At 34.6% G+C, this 21,430-nt stretch overlaps 2 protein-coding genes and 1 long non-coding RNA gene across 6 annotated transcripts; 2 read left to right on the plus strand and 1 right to left on the minus strand.

Annotated features, from left to right (window-relative positions):
• The first annotated feature begins 96 nt into the window (after positions 1-96).
• On the plus strand, positions 97-13,602 carry Fwe (flower). 3 transcript variants are annotated; one of them, XR_010276544.1, is made up of 6 exons: positions 97-208; positions 290-410; positions 5,449-5,656; positions 8,510-8,620; positions 10,024-10,272; positions 10,315-13,602. XR_010276544.1 is itself a non-coding variant. In XM_049852436.2 (6 exons), exons 1-5 carry the CDS (start codon positions 206-208, stop codon positions 9,420-9,422), a joined length of 570 nt encoding a protein of 189 aa, XP_049708393.1. In that variant the 5' UTR covers positions 97-205; the 3' UTR covers positions 9,423-9,427; positions 10,024-10,163. The 3 variants fall into 3 exon arrangements, 2 of the variants coding, with proteins under 2 accessions (XP_049708393.1, XP_049708392.1); XM_049852436.2 differs by lacking the exon at positions 10,315-13,602 and adding an exon at positions 9,296-9,427 and having other exon boundaries at positions 10,024-10,163; XM_049852435.2 differs by having other exon boundaries at positions 10,024-13,602.
• A 422-nt stretch (positions 13,603-14,024) lies between these two features.
• On the minus strand, positions 14,025-14,843 carry LOC110380596 (ragulator complex protein LAMTOR5). Of its 2 annotated transcripts, XM_049852438.2 has the most exons (2): positions 14,478-14,843; positions 14,025-14,171 (listed from the first exon to the last, which is right to left on the minus strand). In XM_049852438.2, coding segments are annotated over exons 1-2 (273 nt in total). In that variant the 5' UTR covers positions 14,750-14,843; the 3' UTR covers positions 14,025-14,170. The 2 variants fall into 2 exon arrangements, with proteins under 2 accessions (XP_049708395.1, XP_021196287.1); XM_021340612.3 differs by lacking the exon at positions 14,025-14,171 and having other exon boundaries at positions 14,477-14,843.
• Positions 14,844-16,417: 1,574 nt separating this feature from the next.
• On the plus strand, positions 16,418-20,483 carry LOC135117009 (uncharacterized). Its single transcript, XR_010276576.1, has 2 exons — positions 16,418-16,584; positions 20,203-20,483. It is a non-coding gene; the product is annotated as an uncharacterized LOC135117009 (long non-coding RNA).
• Positions 20,484-21,430: the final 947 nt, after the last annotated feature.

Raw genomic sequence — 21,430 nt, forward strand, 5'->3', positions numbered from 1 at the left:
TATCTACCAGTATATAATTGCAATGGAGATAAACAAACAAATATATTTTTAAAAATTAAATAGCGGCAAAATTAACAAGAGTTCATGTTCGGTGATTAGCGCTGCTGCTGCAATGCGTGATGGACGGCAAGAAGTAATTAGCAAGAACAAGCTTTCTTTTAGTTGACTTGACAGGTGACAGGGCAGTGAATTGATTTTTTCGAAAATGGTAAGAATTAATCGTAAATATTAAATTATTTGCTTTGTTAACGTTAGGGAAACCTTATAATCATGTTAATAATTGTTACAGTCGTTAACAGACAAGCTTTCCATGCTTATGGCCCGGCCGGGCGGCGACAATGCCCAGAAAGATGACGTGCCTTGGTGGATGCGCTACGCTGGTCGGGGACTTGGAACAGTTGGCGGTTTCAGTTCGTATTATTTTACTTTAAATTAAACATTATACATGTAAAACTTGGTCTTGAACAGTAGGATATTACGCGTGCTCTAGAAATTAAGTAGAGTTGATTAATAGATCAACAGTATTATCTTATCTTTAGTGTCCGAATGTGCAGACACAGTAGTACCACCCTTGATTTTAGACAATGAGCCTGAAATAATAAACAAGTGCAAGGTGTCACGTATTGCGTCTTTATTTCTGTAACAAAGGGATAATTACTTGTGCATATTTATGTAGAAAGTATTAAACAAGATAATTGGGGCATTGCATTTGCACAATTTAATTTTAATGAGAGAATTTTTAACATTGTTCATATTATAAACTATCTGAGCATACTTCTAAGAAAGTTAAGTAAAGTTTAATTTCTTCAGTCCTATATTTTTACATAATATCAAATTGTTTTTGGGTTTTTACAAGTTTCTATATTCATTCAGAAGGAAAATATATCTATGGAGCAATATTGCATCACTGCTGTACACATTATTTTCGATTACAGTGCAATAACAAGCTAGACCTATTTAACTGTTGTTAATAATCTTATTTATGGTACATTCAACCTCTTTATGTCATTATTAAGGCTATCCAAAGAGTATTTAAGTTGCCAACACTCATCAGACATTCTTCCATATTAATATACTGAAGAGGAAACATTAGGCCCCAAAACTGCTGAACCGATTTGAAAAAATATCTGATCTAATGTAATTTTTCTTTTAAAAAGCTGTACTATTCCCAAGAAACATAGGCTTATTATCCAGATACAGGCAGAAATTCCCCCAGGATGGGGATGGAACCATAGGAAATCAGCTATTTAAAAATATATGAAAAGTAAACAAGTAAATAACAATTGACTTTCTACGCTTCAAGACCTTTAAAATGTTCTACTTCATTTTCTCAATGTTGGTCAAAAGCCTAGATAGTTATGTAACAAAATGCAATCAATATTTATGTAAGTATGTGCATTGGACATGCCTATTAAAATATTAGGTTAAATACCTTATAGTTTACATATAAATTGGTTTATAATAACAGTTAATTTACATGCTTATTTTAACACTAGTAGAGTTTAACTGCAGGTGTTCCCTGCAGTTAAACTCATTTTTAAGTAATACTTGAGTATTTTTAAAAATAGGATTGTAACAATAAAGTATTTGTAAGTATAATTTGAGTATGTCCAGAGAATACTTAATACATATGGAATTAAGTGGCTATTTATCATAAAATACGTTATAAAGTTTGAAAAGATGCAGCCACAGGACATAATGTGTAAACACCCTTATTAATGATCCAAGCTCAAAAATAATATATATTTTTAAAATAAAAATAAAAATAAAACCATTCTAATATAAAACCTACATAATCATCCTACCTAAACTACATGTTTACAAAAATAAAACTAGGCAAAAATAATGCATGAAAATGCTACCAAATTGGGCAGTTGATAGATATTACTACTTTTAAATTTCATACAAGCTATTTCACAAAACAGGTCATATATTTGGAATGGCCTTGACACCATATTCTACATTATTCTTTCAATACTTATTCTATTAAAAAGTTAATTCAAATATTTATTATCATTCAGAAATATCAAGCATAAATTATAAACCCATGAAAACTCGTTTATTTTTAATATATGTTAGTTGTTTTGTTTAATACCAATTTGTTGTATCTATGAAGGAACTGGTTCTCAATTCTTTTAGTTTTTGATAATATCAAATGTCAAACTTATCGGTTTATCAAACAAGTTAAAACTATTAGTTACCTCCCCTCTCAGAGGCATTTAATGGTTACTTAAGCCATTCCTTAGTGAAGAATTTGTATGGCATTCCGCCACTAAGGAGTGACTTAAGTAATCATTAAATGTCTCTGAGTGGGGAGGTACATAACTAAGGGGAGGTTAAGTTTTAAGTACAAACCGTTAATGCAATATTGGCCACGTTAATTACAGTTTATGCCTGCCCCTTTTCTGATATCTTTAAAGCGTTTACTCCATTTCTGCCCTGATTAATCACTATCACTACAAAGTATAAAACAATTTCGCTTATCTGCCCTATATTCCTGTGTCCCATTGTACACTTAAATCTTCAAAACTATGCAACCGATTTACATACGATTTTTTTAATAGATTAAAGAGGAACATCCATTAAATAGTAGGGGAAATACTGTTATCCCGTGCGAAGCTGAGGCGGGTCGCTAGTACATTATAAATGCGAAACTGTCTGCCTCTTTGTCGCGCTTTCTCCCAATAACTACTGAACCAATTTAAATAAAACTTGGTTCACTGATAGTCTAGACTCTAGAGCCTGAAAAGCCTCTAGAGCTGTTGGACTCCAATATTCCCCTTTCGATACTATCCCTTGCTTCGATAAAGCTCCCTTTTGCAGCCAGATTTTATTACTGAACCGACATTGATAAAGATACAAATAACGCAAAGTATAACAAATCATGGTAAACTAATTATTATTTACCTATCAAAAAAATAAAATTTTCATTCATGTCACCTCTGTCATCAAAACAAACATTATAATCACATCAAAATGACTTATTTACGTTATTTAAAAGTACAAGATAACGACTGATAAGCAAAGTTTTATGTTTATATCAAACTGTGCTGCATTTTATTGCTTCTTTTGTATTGTTTTTTGTGGCCAGTTACGTCCATCAAAGTTGGTTAATAGTTCTATTACAAAACTTCTTGACCGCGACTTGTGTTTCATTAAGAAAGGTGCTCGATATTCTGTCACAAACATGAAACTAGAGATAAAGAAAGTCTGAAATTGTAAATAAGCATGCTGAAGTGCTATGTATTTTTGAACGCACTAATTAATCTCTAGAACTGCTTGACTGATTTGAAAAACAATATGCATTTTAGAAAGAAAGAAACACATTTGTTGACACAACACCATACAAATAGAGCAAAAAGTACTTATATAAAAAAGAGAGGCTATTTATCGACCTAGGCTACCTACAGGGACCTTATTATCCGGGTGCGTTAACGTTAACCAGTAATCTATAGGTACTAATATTATAAAGCTGAAGAGTTTGTTTGTTTGTTTGTTTGAACGCGCTAATCTCAGGGACTACTGGTCCGATTTGAAAAATTCTTTCAGTGTTAGATAGCCCATTTCTTGAGGAAGGCTATGGGCTACTTTTTATCGTTCGGGTTCGTGCAGAGGTTTCCACGGGATGCGGGTGAAACCGCTGGCAGAAGCTAGTGTTATAATATAACATGTGTGTTTAATCCACCTTTTCCCAAAAACACAAAAAAAAAATCTGACAAAAGAGAATTCCCGTTCTCTCTGATCCCTGAGTTAATACCCGGCCGCGATAATCCAGCAGTTTATATAACCTTTCACAATTTAATTAATACGATTCCGAATGAGGTTGTATAGAAATAATGTGACCTTGTTACTATGAATATTTTATTGGCTATGGTAGATAGAGCGTGGACACATCTCTATTCGGGCGTTATGACCAATTGTCGCGTGTGTAGGAAGGTCGTTAACTAAAATGGTGTATAACTGGGTTTTATTTAGATATATAGTGGTTATTTTTGCTGTTATTTCTGTCTTATGTAATACAGATTTTAATCTCGGAAGAATATTTTTGGAGAGATTTGTTCCTCCTTGCGCTGATCCTTAGATAGGGTAGAATTTGGACAGGACTTCACAGGACAGACACAAATATTATAAAAGGGATAACATTTCTGTTTGTTTATACCCTAAAAGCTCGGGGACTACTCGCTCGATTTGAAAAATTATTTCACTGTTGGGAAGCTACATTAACCTCGGGTGACATAGCTTTTATGTATTTTATCCAGGTACGGGAAGTAAGTAGTTTGCAAGGGACGCTTGTAAAACTACGGGAAACAGCTGCTCTTAAACATATCTCGTTTTGTACAGAGGATTAATGTATTGATACTCATCTCCCGAGCCTTTTCCCAACTTGTTGGGGTCGGCTTCCAGTCTAACCGGATGCAGCTGAGTACCAGCGCTTTACAAGGAGCGACTGCCTATCTATCCTTAACCCTCTTACCCGGGCAACCCAATACCCCTTGGTTAGACTGGTGTCAGACTTACTTTCTTCTAACTACCCGTAACGACTGCCAAGGATGTTCAATGACATTTATTGATACTTATATTGATAAATACCTTTCACATACACGGCATATTATGTCGTAAAAACGGATACGTACTATTGGATGGCATAAGATGACGGATAGTGACGTCACAGTCCACGTTTGATATCGACAAATTCCTATTACGTATCGTATATGTCTGCCAAGTTAAGTGAACGCTTTCTTCCTAGTAGCTGTATTATTGTATATCTACTTTCTATATGCCATAGCAATGAAAGGCTTCAGCTGTGATAGGCGTTTGTAAAATAATGGGATTGTGCACGCACTGTAGTCTGTTCATTATGAAACGCGGCACAAATCGTGCTGCCTATGTAAATATTCTATACAAACGTAGGAGTCTTTATTTAAGATCCCGTGTGTATTCATTATACTTACAACTTATAGTCAGATTTTAAGAATACAAAGATTATCGGCCGAATACTGGAACGCCACTTTAAGCACTGCTCAAACATCATTCTGTCTATCACATTTACGTAAATTTCTGCGAAGGATAGTTTTAAGTAGAATTTAAAGTTAAGTAGCGTTTGAGAATTACGAGGTATGAGTAGTAAATAAGGAAGTATGTACTAATAGAGTAGAATAGTAGATAGGGAAGTAAGAATGGAAAACTGATGCGATTTTTTCAGTTCAAGGGACTCAAAAAACAGATATAGTCAAAGTCAAAAACGTTTATTGAAACTAGGCTAGTTTTTAGCACTTTTTCACGTCAAATTTACAAAAGGACAGCACCCCCAAAACGCCCCCCTTTCACCATTTCTTAGTGTTATGGCTGGGAAGAAGAAGTGGTGAAGAACAAACTTCCCAGCAACAAAGATACTATAGTTAGCTTTGCTCCAACAAACCTAACAATTAAATTCTCCTTTACTTCCAGTTGCCATAGTCCTGGGTCTTCTCAACTGCATCAGCATCGTGGTCCTGAACGTGGCCTGCCTCATAGCTGGCATCTGGCAGATGCTGGCAGGGTTCATAGTGATAGTGTGTGAAGCTCCTTGCTGCTGCTTCTTCATAGACTACGTGCAGACCCTCAGCGATAAGGTGGAGAGCAGGCCTTATTGGAACAAGGCTGCGCTGTATATTGGGTGAGTTTTTCTTACTTAAATTTTTTCGTGGAGATCTAAAGGGTAGGCCTATGTTCAGCAGTGGACGTCCCATGGCTAAGATGATGATGAATGTTTTTGAAGATGTATGGACTACATATTACTGGCCATATCCCATTTATTTAGGTAAGGCGTATAAAATGACAGTCTACCTATACATATATAACTTTAGATAGTTAATGGTAAGATGTTTGATGAAACTTGGCGCTAATGAAGACTATGCTATGGGCTAGTGCCTAGAATGTTTATTCCTCAAAAAGCACGTAGTTTACGGTATTATTTATTGCTGTATGAAATAAAATCAAAAAGAGTAATGTATGTAAGTGTACTTACATAAATATTCTATTCTATACAATTGATTCGGTTCGTTGGCAGATATTTTTCCTCATAGGCTAAAATAGGGCATTTAAATTGTGTTATTTATAATACGAAATTCATTGAATACTTATGTTATAAAACGCAGAAACGATTGGGAATGCCCAAATTGAAAGCATTAGTGTACAGATAGTGTTGCGATAACAAAACATAATACAATAATATCGAGACATTGAATTTTCATTAAATCTTATCACATTTTTCTCGTACATAATAAAACAATAGAATAGAGCGTTTCACGGTACCAAATTTACTGCAAATAGAAAGAACAGAAACCCTAATTAAAAAATGTTTAGAAGGAAAAATTATAAAAAGTCCACCGCAATCAAATTGTGATGGAAATTAATTAAGACTGGGCGTAATTAATTAATTCATGACCAGAATATCCGGTTCAATATTTAATTTATCGACGAAAGCGTTCCGATCTTCGGCTATCAAGGCGCTTAAACGGATGAAGCGATGCTACTTGATTGAGTTTTAATTTAATTAAATTCTAGTTCAATTGGGATGATTCATAGATTTTGAAAATTGTCCCATTGGGCCGTGAGAGTTTTCTTCCCTCACTCTCACAGTACGCAATCTGTGACATAGCTAAGTTTATCAACAGTACAGTTACAACGTCAAATCTGACTCATTGGCTTTATCAAAACGTTTAACAGCACACAGATTGTATGTACATATATCTATTACATTGTAATTATGCCTTTTTAAATTAATTTATTTGTTGCTCTACTTATGACAACAAAGCCCTTAAACGGATGAAGCTTCTTGAATCAGGATGATTCATATAAAAAGTTAATGAAAATGCGTCCCATTGGACTGTGTCTAAGGAAAGAGAAAGTGCACCTTCGTCTACTCAAATCCACTATGGGTCTGGATGCCATTAGTTAGAGGAGTAATCCCTTTGAAATCTTTTGTGTCGAAGATTCTCGGAAATACCATTTTCATTTTGTAATTCAAAAGTTTTGGCACCACTGGTTCCTCTAAACTTTTAATTCTATTTCTGATACCTTTCTATTCCATACTTGTGCAGTATCAACGCAGTCTGTGACGTATCTAAGTATATCAACAAAACGTCGAGTCTGACTCATCGGCTTTGTCAAAGCGTTTAACAGCACACAGGTTGTATGTATTGTGTATCTCTCATATTATTATAATTATGTATGTCGTTTGTAGGTTAATTAATTTATTTGTTGCTCTATTTTTTTTAGGTTGATTACGTTAATTGATTTAGATAATGGACCTGTGGTCAAGTTTATTGGTATGATCTAATTAATGTCAAGTTTTTTTTACACTGTGTTTTACCTCGTCAGACCAATGTCCTCGGGACAACGTCCTTTAGTGCATAAAGTGAGTCACTGCGTTTTGGTAAAACAATATGAAGATTGATATTGATGATTAATTGATAGGCTTATGTTTAGATACTGCTAATCTGTACCTTCATTGTTCTTCAAAAAGGGAGAGCTGTGATATTCGCAATTACTTCCTATTTCTTTGTTTCTATAATAAAAACAATTTAACTCTCCGCTCCAAAACTGTTTACTGATTTGAAAAATTATTTCACTATTGGGAAGCTTTTTCCCCGAGTTACATAGGCTATATTTCATTCGGGTACCTACAGTCAGTAATTCCCACAGGATCAGATGAAACCGCAATAAACAGCAGTAGTATGACCTATTTCTTTTACTCCTATTATATCATACCTTTACCGATCCCATATACCTCAACTGACACTCACAAGTCAGGTCATAATGTACCAATAAAATTTCATAGCATGCGTGCGAATTGCTTTACCCCACGTCACAATGAATGCCGCGAGAGGCATTGTGCTGCGCTCCTCAATAATAACATTAGATAATATCTTCATCCTACGGTTGAGAAACATGTGACTCAATGTTTAAGTTCTTCGGAACATGTACTAAGTGGTTCTAAAGTATGGGAATTTTCTTTGATTTGGAAATGACAACTGATGTATTTGTATATTTTTAAGCGACTTCCCAAAAAAGCGGAGGTTCTCAATTCGACCTTTTTTTTTATTATTGTACATCTTGCTTTTAATGAAAATTTTACAAATGCATATTATTTATCTAGATGAGAAATAGTTCTTAGTACATCACCCCAGCGGCTTTCCTTGCGTCTGTGAGAATTGCTCCTCGCACCAGGATATAAAGCAAGCCTATAGTCTTCCTCGATGATGCTGAAAAATGTTTCAAATCGGTCCAGTAGTTCCCGAGATAAGCATTTCAGCCGAATTTCAGCAGCAACTAGAATCAAACTAAGTTATATTTTTGACATTCATAAGTGCTTGTAAAGGCCTAAATGAAATAAATTATTTGACTTTGAGCTTCATCTTAGAAAAGGCAGGATTAATGCAACTGCGATCAATCACTTTTATCATCTCTTTTATTTTATTCAAAAATCTAAATATATTTAACAAACTTTTTATTTCTTTCTTTTCAGGCTGTCAGTCCCACCATTCTTCATGTGCTTCCTAAGCATGAGCACGTGGTTCGGCAGCGGTCTGATCTTCGCGACCGGTATCATATACGGGATGATGGCGCTCGGCAAAAAGTCAGTATTCGCCATTTATTTAATTTTCTTAATATTAGTATGGGAGCCAGAATTGTACAAAGTAGGGCGCCAGGATAATAATGACACGTTATTGAACGTCATATTACCAATTGTTACAATAGAAGTAAATGTGAATGTATTTTTTCTAACGTTACTTTGTAGGATTCTGGTGTGAATTTAGTTATTAATTATAAAAAGTATGAACTAATTTCTGTTGGGTGTGGGTGCTCTAACAATCTTTCGAGTTCTTGCTTTTAAAGGGTTACTATGTTTGGGTATGAAAAATTTCGGGCTGCGTTCATATTTACTATTTATATGGTATTTTGTATGGTCTGTAATGTAATGCATATCTATTATAATTACTGGGCATATTCTTCTTATACTGAAAGGCATTTTTACTACGGGGATCTGGCAGTTTCTAATATATTTAAAATAAAGCATTAGAACTTTATCTTCGTATTGAATGGGTGTCATCATGTGCCATAATGAAAGATCATCATTTTGTTTGGCATAAGCAAGAAATCTCTCGAACCAAAATTATATATACGCAAATAATTTCAAAAAGGGGAAATAATGGAATACCTATATATTTAATAAAGCTTTGTGTGATTAACTGGTCAAAAGCCATGTGTATTACTAATACTGCGTGTGTGTGTGTGTGCGCGTGACGCGCAGGGGGTCTCGCGACGACATGGCGGCGATGGCGGCGGGCGGGACTACGCCCCCGGGCGCTCCGCTGGCGAGCTCGCACGACCACAACGTCACCCTCATGGAGGACCCCGACGTGTGGCGTCCCAACTAAATGAGGCACGCATTCTAACTGTTCCTGTCTGTGCTCTGTATGCTATGGGCTTGCATGGTTCTTGGTAGTCATGGTCTAATTTTCGACAGAATTTTCCGACGGAATTCCGGGCCAGTTTTTTTCATGTGTACAAGTATTTTTATTCAAGTAGTTCAAGAACATGTGAGGAAAATTCTAAATGTTCTGTAATTTTTTCGTTCGTTTTTTTTGTAAGTATAAAAAATGTGAAGAGGAAAGTCGGAAAATTCTAAAATAAATGTTCTGTTATTTCTTTGGTTGTTTTATATTGCATGTTCTCGCAGGAACTTTCTCGTTTTCTTTTTGTTTTGCACAGGACTTTTTTCCAGCACTGGAGGAGCACAATTTTATTTAAATTAGCATACGATATTATTTTAAGGATTTAATTTGAAAATTATACATTTTATTTTAATTTAAAGAGCACTTTTTTACCTTATCAAGTCCAGCTAAAACATTATGCACCGATTTTTTTTTTACATTCACTAAGTATCTTTCGAAAAAGCATTCAAACATTCTCGTTTTCTTATCAACCCGTGAAGAAAAATAACGAAACTTATAACTAAAATCTATGCATCAACAACAGAGGCTCCATAGAAGACATGAGGACGTCGGCTGCCAACTTGGAAGCAGGGTTAGGCCAGCCGACGAGCGCCCCTCGCGCCAACCTCGTGACGAACGAACAGCCCATCAGCTTCACCGGCGTTCCCGCGCGCAACTGACCCCGTACTCCGTGAGTCTCCTTCATTGTATGCGCTCCTGGTACTCGATAGATCATAAGGGAATTAACATGGACTCTTTATACTGGTTTTTATTATGTTGGCGCCCTGGAAATGTCACTCTAGCGCCCTGGAAATGACACTAGCGCCCTGGAAAGGACACTCTAGCGCCCTTAATTATCCTAGCGCCCTTAATTATCCTAGCGCCCCTAAAGTTACATTTCAACGCAGTATGAATACAGGTTTAATTATTCTGGCGCCATCTTAATGTCAGTTAGGTACCTTTATTCATTTGGCGCCTTACTACTAAATTTTGGCGCGGTACTGCATTGATTTTTAAGAGCCCAGCGTTATAAAATTGCTTGTTTTCTAAAGTGTTTACATAATTTAAGAGTTCAGATCTGTTAACACGAATCATTTTGAGGTATGAGGTATTTAGTGGTATGCAATAAATATGTATACAACTTACCTTATAAAATGCATAGTTAAATGGTTTGTGGTAATAGGAACATGTGGAATTACCCTATTTGTGAAATGTGAATGTAAAATGTTATTCATAGTTTATTATAGTTGATCGGATGAATGTTTCAAAATACCAGTTTTATATAAATGAATGCTGATTTTTTATGGCAAGTATTTTTTGTAAGAATTTCTGGTACTATGGAGCGCATAGTTATTTAAGACTTTATTAACGTCTATACTAAAGATAAGTTCAGCCGAAACTTCGAGACAGACGTTCAGCAATATTCACTGTAAACTCCTTAGTTTAGTGTTGCCAACAAAAAAGTGTCCTCCATACAAAACAAATAGTATTGCCAACGTTTTTGATTGAGTCTGCTTGTAGATAGTTAATATTCTTGTCTATGATAATATTCAGCATGATTGTATTATAATATTCAATTATTTGTTAAATCTATAGAGGTTTATGAACTAAGCACATTATACTAGACATATTGTACCATATCGCTTGGCCCGTGAGAGGAGATTAAACAAAAATAGATGTTATGTCCCTGCAATAGAGGCTGTTTTGCAATAAGTGGTCTTTTTAATAAGAACATGTTCATAATAAAGGACCAATGCACTTGAAATCTATTAAAAGTGAACCTCAAACAGAAGTAATTTTGTAGGAGAATTATTTATTTATGTTTTAAGGGCTAATCAGATTTGTGGAGTGGCTTCAAAATGAAGTATGGTGTGAAGATACCATAATGTTCCGGATTGGATGGTCTCGTCTCAATAGCTATGTCAATTTTGAAGTCACGGTGTTATAGTAATAAAGTTAGGAACTTCTTACACTTTGAAATAAGATGTATCCTTTGGTACTCCATATTTATTCGTTCTTTAGGTAGCGAGTGTAATCGTAACGTAGTCGAGGGCTGTTAATAGTATAATTAATTGTTTAATGTTAATTTATTAGGCGAACGGTACACGATTGCTCACGTTTGGGTTTTTCAACGTTTTATTACTTTCTATGTGGGTAGCAAGATCATAAAACCCCTTTGAGAAACTTCGGGGGTATATTACTGACTCATTTCTGCCCTCTAAGAATTGGTAAAACGTCTATATTTCATACATATCTTCAAAATACCTGGCTGAAAAAGTTTTATTTTTAAAACTTATTTTTCACTAGTATTATCATCTTGTGGTGACACAAATATTGTAATTAAATTAAATTATTTATATTATTATTGCTCATATTTTATATTATTTTCGTCCAAATTATTATAGGCAGTTATATTGTATTGATTGTGCGGCCATATGTCGTGTTTCAAGGAGTTTGATCCAAATTAAATGATACTTAGCGTAGTAGTTAGCAAAATTTTCTTGACATTGATGTAATGTGTTTATTTCTATAGAAAATGTAGCTACGCCTTCCTTCGTGCTAGACTTACTGAGGCCTCGTTCAAGCTGACTGGAGCCTCGTTTAGCACTTCACCTCGTCTCGTCGCTTCAAAGAAAATGCAGTCATTACTGGCTCATGAACGCGGCGAGCTACTAAACCCAATGCTAAACGAGGCATCAGCTATAACGAAGCCTGATATTTCACCATATCGTATTCCTTATGAAGTTGTGATTTGTTTCGGAAGCATTTTTTTAAAGCTGTGTTTGTTAAAGACATTAAGAAAGGGATTCTTTTGCCTTGTAATCAGGGTTTACTTGTAAGTTCTGAGACCGGATTATCAACAGACTAAACGAGGCATTAGGATCGTATTGTAAGCATTCCGGAATCGTACTGAATTTATGGGTCTTTTCTTTTCAATTCTTATCTTGCATGCAAATTAGTTGTCAAAACATTGTTACAACAATGTCAATTTGTTGAGACGGTGTTAATTTTAAGTGTAGTGGACTAGACTACATGTGACTACCTTCCCTAGCCAGAAAATATGTACCTATAACTACAATTCTTTATAAATGTTTTTGGTCAGTATTCAATGGATATTAATAGATATTATGAGCAGTTGAGAAACCAAACTATATGACATTTGTTGAAGTTGTAAGCATCTGTGGTATGGTAGTCTCAACTATTAATGGACACATTTTTGAAAATATATATCACATAGCCATTAGAGAATTGTTCTGCAACACAATATAAAAAAAAGATTATCACTGTTACTGTAATTGCAAGATATTTTTGTAAAATAAAGATTATAAAACGCCACAGTGACTGCGTAAGTATTATTGTGAATAAGAAAGGCCCTAGTCTTAGGTAATATTTTGCTAGTTTTAACATTTTTGCTCACACAGCCAATATTTTAGTGAAAAGAGTTTTTATTTAAACTTGTATAATTATGAAGTGTTGCCAGGATATTGAATTGATTTTTAAACTTGCAACACTGATTGGAATGATTGATTACGTGCAATGTGCTTCCTTATTTACACTGAATATTTTTTTTATTAGACATCATGATTTTTACATGCATCGATTTATTTATCTATATTAAGCGAATTAATTGTTAAAATAAGAATTTACTTTGAGATTGTATATAGTATATGCTATGATGATTAAATTGATAAGTTGGTATATATTCTTGCTTAGCCTAAACACTTGCAACTCGGTTAGTTACAGTTCAGTTATTTGAGATTTAAATAGTTACGTGGCTTGTATACTTAGGGTTAGTGCAGAGATAAAAATAGAATGTTTAGTGCACTGTGTAGGCAAGAAAATAATAGTTAATAGATACAAAGGCAGCTGTAGACCTGTGTCAAATATGTTGGAATTTATAAATAATGGGATCTATTCCAGCAAATATTGCAATATTAACCTTAAGGTTCTTTACCGAACAAAGTATTTATCCCTGCACTGAATCCAAGTGACTAGTAAAATTGTTTGTAACACATACAGTAAGAGTATACATAGTTGTATAGTGTAAGCGGTTGCAGTTGTTTCTCGTCAAGTTACTGTTATAATTAGGAAAGCATATCTGTAATAAATGTGTGTATATTGATGTTTGTGTTTTATTTTTGTACCTTTTTGATAAACTTTAGAAGATAAAGCATCCTCCAACAACAACCCAAAACCTTATAATATTTTCAGTCCATAAATTAAAAATAGTCAACAGGTACATGTGAAGATGAAGTGGAGAGGCCTTTGCTCAGCAATGGGACAGTTTCGGCTAAGAAAAAATAAATGAAATTAAAGGCATGTCTAGATTTTTACCAAGAATTTCATTGTGCTGTTTCTCTGGCCTCTGGGGAAGAGAAGTGAGCTCTGGAATCCTAGATCTGTACTGCCTACTTGTTGTGTCTATAGACAGCTCTGTTTGGGGGAGAGTCAATGTATTGTGCAATGAAAACATATGATGAAGATCATAAAGATAAAAGGCTGGGTTAGCTGTCCTGAGTAATAAGTTTTATATAAAAAAAGATATTTATGTATATAATGTAAAATTCTTTATTTACAAAAAATACACTAGCATCATTATTATAATATTAAGGTACATACATTTTATAATATTTAACATAAAATAAACAATCATCTTTCATTATCAGCATCGGAGGCATTGCAAGTAGAAATCTGAAACAGAACAATAAAGTTGTTAATGTTATCTTTGACTAATAATTATTAGTCAAAGATAACATTAACAAATAATTATAATTATTAGCTTATGGGATGTTTAGAGTAAGAGTACCTACATGACAAGAAAATCTATATTAGGACAATGGAAAACTGGATAGCTTTATTGCAACATAATACAAAACAGACTTCAACCAACTGGTGTGATATAGTGTGCATTAAAAACTGTGAGGAAGCATCTTAAAGGGCTCTTTGTACTTAAAGAAAACAGAAGTACAAAACCTGATGTATAGTATCGAAACTCACTATGACTTCTGCTTGATAATCGCTCCAGTGATCGTTCCGTGTCGCTGTATCAAACACTGCTTCTTGTCCGTCTCCAGACAAACGGTGGGCGGCTTCAGATTGGGCTGTATTTTACACGCCTGCTCAGATATCGCGACTACAATCCCTGCTGAGTCAACGTGCGCCGTTCCTTTCGCAGCCAAACACAGCCCCTGGTGGTCTGCTACTAGGCAACCACTAACGTTAGGAGTCGACATTATCTCCTCAACTACTTTGTCTAACTCTTTCTCCATGGTAGCTTAGTTTTATTGTGTTTTAGAGCTAAATTCAATATTTTGTTTACGTCTAACAAAGATCAAATTGGAACTGTCAAACGTCAATGTCATTTGACTGTCAAATTAGAATTTGTCATCTTCATAGCGTTCCAATTTACGCAATCCTATCTGTTGATTGTTGCTTCTTTATAGATAAATAATTTTTAAATATGATGGTTATTTTTCGGCAATCAAATAACTTCATAATAGTCCGAAAGAAAAGTGGAAGCTGCCTTCTCAAATCCAGCTTCAATTTTCGTGGATGCAAAATAGTTCACGTACTAAATTCAAATAAGACACCTTAATAAATCGTGGGTATCAGAGCATGTGTACCTACTTTAGATTTAAAGGAGATTGGGCAAGAATGTATGAAGTTTGGTCCAAATGTCCACCACGAACGAGACCTATATAATTAAATAGTCCACTTAATTTAGAGTAACTTTTACTAAGAAAGTAAAAAAAAAACAATGCCAAAAAAAAGTTATAGCCAAAAATGTATTCTTAATTTTCGGTACTTTTTGTAGGTATGTTACAATTATTATTTTTTATTGTATTCCACTTCCATTTCCGCACTTTATCTAAAACTAAGTAGAGAGTACTAAGTCGAGTAAGACACATTTGCATATAAACAGCCCATATTTTTTTGCCCGATGGATGTACGAATCACTAACCAATTGAGGCGCCAGAAGTGTTTGAATATACTCAGCCGTGCCTGGATCTAAGAAAGTTCGATGTAACTGGTGGTGTCTTCTCTTTAATAATGAACAATTCTATTTTGTTAGAAATTACAGAAAGTACGAAAATCGAACGTCACGAAAGTAATTGAAAAAATGAAATTGAAAAAATCTATAAAATGTTTTATTTGATTTAGCTATAACTTTTTTCTGGCATTATATTTTTTTTTACTTTCATAACAGAAAATGTTCTATATTTAACGGGCTATCTGGCCATATAGGTCTCGTTCGTGGTGGACATTTGGACCGGAATCGCCCAATGTGCTTTCCATTACTTTAACTTCAAGTGAAGATTAAATACAAAATCTAGATTATCCTACGTCACACGATTCCTAGTAAGCATGGGTAATAGCGGAAATGACGACACCCACCGGTACTTCGGTAAGGTCGCAGCGGCCGAGTCCCATTATTACACTTAGAAACCATAACCTTACGTAACTGGGTTTATGCAATGACACTGGCATAGTTTTCGTCTGTTATACTGTATAGCTCGTGTACCTAGGTTTACTTGCTAAGTTAGTCGTATACCTAGGTTCATTGGTTATCTTGCTATTTAGGTCATAGTGACAATGATGTAAGGACCAAAACGGGATGATAGCACTAATTACTGATCTACTCAAAACGATAAGACAACATTTTGATATCAAGTGATTCCTAACAAAGAAAATAAGTTACCTTCCTACAAGGTACTTTGTATTGTACGAATTTCGATGAAAAAACAAAAAAAAAATACAAACAATCTGTGCGTACAGCCTAAACTGCACAGGAAGTCATTTCCAGAAAAATTAAAGTGATCCATCTGCAAACTAAAATAAAGTTTAAAATGGTCTAAACCTCAAGATTGCAAGTTCAAGTTCATGTATTTTTTGCGTTGAATAAACCAGTATCTTGCCATGCATAACCTTCTGCTTTTAGTAATAATATTGTAGTCGGCGAAGCAGCTCGCGTGTGCCGCCGTTATGTTGCAACTAATTGTGTACAGTTTACTGATATTCCTGACTTGTTTAGCAGTATTTGATATTATAAGACTCTGTACGTATGATGATGAGGCGTCTAAAAGAAAACTGAGAATATGGTCCGGTATGTAAAACCTACATTGTACATAAACCATTGACACGACAGTATTTTTTTTCTGTGAAAAGGAACTTTTGAAAGAGTTTTACACTCAAAAGGTTGAAAATCCAGTTGATCTTAAATCCCAACCCATCTATTAGTCCTTCAGTCTCTTAACTGCAATATTTTTGAGATAACATAAATATATTCTTATTCTCCACCATCTGTATTTGTATTTACTTATTCAAATTTATTTAAAACAGTCACCGCTTCAGACCATTAAGTACTTTAGTGAACAAAAAACTGTCTTAAAGAATAAAGTTCATAATATAAAAGATTCAAATATTATAAACAGCTAGCATGTAAAGAGTACCTACTTTATCTAGTCTAGCCACTTTGAACAACCATGAACCAGTTTTGAATCTTAGCTGGGCTGCAATTAAGCTGGCATCAGCTATATAATTTGCTATTAGATAAATTAAGTTACTAGAATAGATTAGTTTTTTACCAAACATTTGCAATTATTTGGAGTCCTGCCATGTACAAGACGGTTGCAGGTATTAGGTATATGCCGGTGAGAGGTATATGGGTATGGGGCTACGGGATTTTTCGAAAGAGTTACCGCGGCCCTGGTACCTACATATAAAAGACCTGAATTATCATTTTTCGTAAGAGTCTGACACTCCCTCACGCTGCTAAGCCACAGCGGGAGGGATCATTTGACGATTTCCCTTCAAAAGATATATGGGAATCCTGTAAGAGTTAGGCAGATGGATGTAACAACCCAATACTTGCCAATGTAGTCTGGAATCTGAAGGCGAAATCTTCGCAGCGGTGAGGGAGTGTCAGACTCTTACTGACTAAAAACCGTCGTGATCCGTCGTAGGCTTTTTTTATGTACCAGGGCCGCGGTATCTCTTTCGAACAACCCGCAGCCCCGGCAGATTTACCTACCGTGTAGAAAAACACGCTTTAAGTACTGGTTGACAAAGATAAGTAGTTCTAAAAAGCCAGTTACAAGTCAGAAATCAATTGCGTTGCAACTATCGTATTTTTCGTAAAGTTATAGTCTCCTAATTTTGAAGAATTGTGGCTTGTCTACCACTCCCGAGATTGGTGTAACACAGGGTCCTATCCTGGGTACTACACAAGATTTTGTCCGAAAATGAAAAAGTAAAATTCTTGTAATAAAATCGTTGCTAGCGTTAACGTAAGGGGCAATAAAACTTTACGATCAAGCATGGCGATTGCCGACTGTTGGGACATTGTTATTGTAATTTAATTGTTCTCATGCGACCGTCTCGACACGCCATTTGCCATTTCTTGACACATACCGTGAGAAAAGTATAAGTAGGTACTGATTTTTCTTTGAATATATTAGACTTCAACAATATTGAATACTAACAAACTTCTGCGCGCGGTTTCACCCGCGTCCCGCAATAACTGTTAGTATGATGATGATGATGTCCTCCTAGCCGATTATCGGCTGCGGCGGTTGTTCTCGTATATGGAGATCAGCCAACTACGTAGGACATATTATAGTGCACAAGCATTTGCGCAGTGTTAACTGTTAGTATATATAAGTAGTAACTGTAACTAGGTATACCTAAGTAGTGAAATTCTCACGACCTTCTTTTATACATAGAGTTTATTATTTTATAAGTACCTACGGCGTTTGAATCAAATCTCAGTAGGATGTATTTAGTCATCGGTGTAATCTAATACCAATTCTTTCCTAAAACAATATTGGTTTTAACCATAAAGTAAATTCTTTGGTTTTAACATTCACTCAATTTCTTCGAAAACAGCTTTAAGGGTATTGATAATTGAAAATTTAATAAGTAAATTACAGCTACTAAGAACACTTTCTACATTAATAGAATAGTTAATTCAATTACTAATTAATTATGCGAGAAAGGACCTTGAGTAGTTTTTATTTCGTTACAACCGAATTGTGGTTCTTACGAAAACTGATTTTGGTCGTTGGCTTGATATTTATTATTGTGTAACTCGATATGTCCAAATTCTCAAAGTTCGAAGACTATATTGGATATGTAACGAAATTGTTGGAAAGAAAATATTGCAAAAGTGTCTATATCGAGTAGGTATGTGTTTATGAAAAAATCGTGTGCGGTTGAATGACTTGTCCGCGTTAGGAGTTACGCAAGAGTATTTTGGGCTCCGAATTTTGGACTTGTGACTAAACCTACACCTATGTACGTATGTTTTTGTATGATCTGATTTTTGATAAAAATCTGCATCAGTATAAATTATAATGGATAGGTATGAATTGAAATTATATAATTTGCAACATGCGTGTAGTCTGTCACAACGGGTGAGAACTCTGTCAGATGACATGTCGCAAAATCGAAATCTGAGTAGTATGCGGGCGAATTGTAGCTATCCTTTTGTCAGATGAAGATTTGATTGATCAATATTACCTTAATTTACTACACTAACCGTAAATTGGCCGAATATCAGTTATGGTTTTCTGTTACATTCAACTTTTACTTCAGTTTCCAAAAACTTGTTTGCTTGCCCACAAGGTCGAAAAGATTTTGTAATTAAAAGAGTGTTCCTTCAATCAATACGTGGCAATTAAAATGTTGAAGACAGTTTATTCGAACCCGCTGATCTTAGGCATATCTGTCATTTTGGCCTGCATGGTGCTTGACATGTCAAAATGTACAAACAAAACACTACTGCGCACGTGCGAGATGTAAAACGGCTAATTTCAGACCGGTAAAGTTATTTGACTAAAACTGTATACGATGTTAGCTAAACAGGAAATATTAAAAGATTAATTGACTAGACAAATACCAACATTTAGTTAGTTAATATTTGTTTGTTTCAAGGAAGTCGTGTAAAGCGACCTCATTATGTTTAAGTTTAAATAAACAATGTGGTTAACAACCGGAGAATAATATTTAGCAAAGGACGGAAAAAAATATTTGCGTATTTTTGTAAAAAAACTTGACTGACATTTTGAAAACCATGAAATCGTTTGTCTACGTAAGAAAATAATGAAACTAGACTTGTTTGAAAACTGTAGACTCCAAATTAGTTGTCAGGTTCAAAGGCTTTGTGAATACTTCCCGAGGCAAATATTTAAATATCTCATACTTTAAAATACAGATTCCGGCATTTAGATAATCAGGCAGTGATTTTTTTATGACAAATAATAACTATATTCCATAATTCTGTATTCGGTGGTCCCAAGACACTTCCTTGGGGTACACCACACACAACCAATTGGTTGACTCTGACGCTTTCGATGTACTTATCTAACCGAAAAGTACCAAATCTGGTCGTAAATGAAAATATATGTTTTTTTTTAATTATGTATTGATTTATAACGAAATACAAAATTGTGTTTGCCCTTCTTTTCGCATCGACCTTGCCATTGTCATAATAGTTGTAGCACAGAACAGTTTTTAGGTTCAGAACAAATTCTGAACGATTGTCTATATAAGTTGAAAAACTCGCATTCGTGTGAATTTAATCACGAGAGTTAATAGTTAAATTAACATAATGAAATAATTGCATCAAATGCAATTTTTTAATTAGACTGTTTTTTAGTCATTTACAAACTACATACCTATCTTAATTGTACATGTGTATTTAATATTTTACTGTTTGTTCTAGCCCCATATGAAGCGGTGAAGAATTCTCTCAAAGGTATGAAGACCCTGAAAGAGGAGGTGCCTCCACCAGGTCCTGACTCCAAGCCATACACCATTTCTGAAACAGTCTGATGGAGAAGAAGAGCAGATTTCTACTGCATATTGATCTGCTGAGAGATGAATGAATATTATCATAATTTTGTTACTTTTAGTTTATAAACGAATTATGTTACCTTATTTATCTAGATATCTACAGATAAATATTAATCGTATGGTGTTAAAAATACATGGTTTTGTATGCGATATGTATTTTTATGAATCTTATTTGTGTAGCGCTATTTTTTGTGATGTACCCAGTCAAAGTTTTAGCATAGACTTAAGTCGAAGTGATTCCGTGATCCTATCTATAAAAATAAATAAATAGAAAATTTTTAACCTATATCAAGTTTATGAGCTTACTTAATTAAAATTAACATTCAGTCTTACGTGAATTTTAAATAAAAACAAACAGATGATAGTCATTTGAAAAAGTTTGCATTATTGCTATCGACATGTCTATTTTTGTTTTGGTCTTCTTGTTATTATCTAATTAATATGCTTCAGATTTAATCACCCTAGAAACAGTGATGTCCGAGTTTGTTTTGGTGTAACCGCACAAAAAGATACAAATAAATGAGTTTAAAAATTAACTGTTTTTCTTTTTTATTGAAGAGCGGTTCTGTTTAATCTGGAAATCAAAAACCATCAATTTTACCCTAGATGGTGAATAAGCTGTGCCATAAGTATATCAAGTGAATCCTTATTTAGAGAAGACGTGATCAACCGTAAAACTCTAAGCGCCTGAAAATTATCCATTCACGGTTACGTTTCGTAGGAACAAGCGTTGCGCGCAAAAATTCGTAGGCGCTCTAATTAAGGCACCAGCGAAGTAAATTGGCCCAATTGAGAGATAAGGTGTGATTTTTACTACAATTTTTAGTAATATACCATAAAATCTTGATTCTAGTCAGATCATAAAATCGACTCTTAATTCTTGCGTGGCTTATACAAGAGTAATTGTAGTAGGTAAACAAATGCTTTTAGGTAGATTTTCCCAGTTTATTTAGGATATTAATGATTAACAAGGAAGAAGAACACTCATATTATACTGAGTTAAGGCTTAAGAACCATTGACTGTGAACCTACTTTGAGTCTACTACGTAAACTTCTGTTTGAGAGGAGGCACTGCATTTCTGCAAATTACATAGACC

The sequence above is a fragment of the Helicoverpa armigera genome, chromosome 6, assembly GCF_030705265.1.
Source record: "Helicoverpa armigera isolate CAAS_96S chromosome 6, ASM3070526v1, whole genome shotgun sequence".
In the NCBI taxonomy this organism is placed as follows: Eukaryota; Metazoa; Arthropoda; class Insecta; order Lepidoptera; family Noctuidae; genus Helicoverpa; species Helicoverpa armigera.

Bases quoted from the DNA above. Each gene is read 5' to 3' on its own strand.
- Fwe (XM_049852435.2), top strand. The intron at 5,657-8,509 runs GTGAGTTTTTCT...CTTTCTTTTCAG, and splicing joins AAGGCTGCGCTGTATATTGG to GCTGTCAGTCCCACCATTCT. The intron at 8,621-10,023 runs GTCAGTATTCGC...CATCAACAACAG, and splicing joins ATGATGGCGCTCGGCAAAAA to AGGCTCCATAGAAGACATGA.
- LOC110380596 (XM_049852438.2), bottom strand. From the start codon at position 14,749: ATGGAGAAAGAGTTAGACAAAGTAGTTGAGGAGATAATGTCGACTCCT.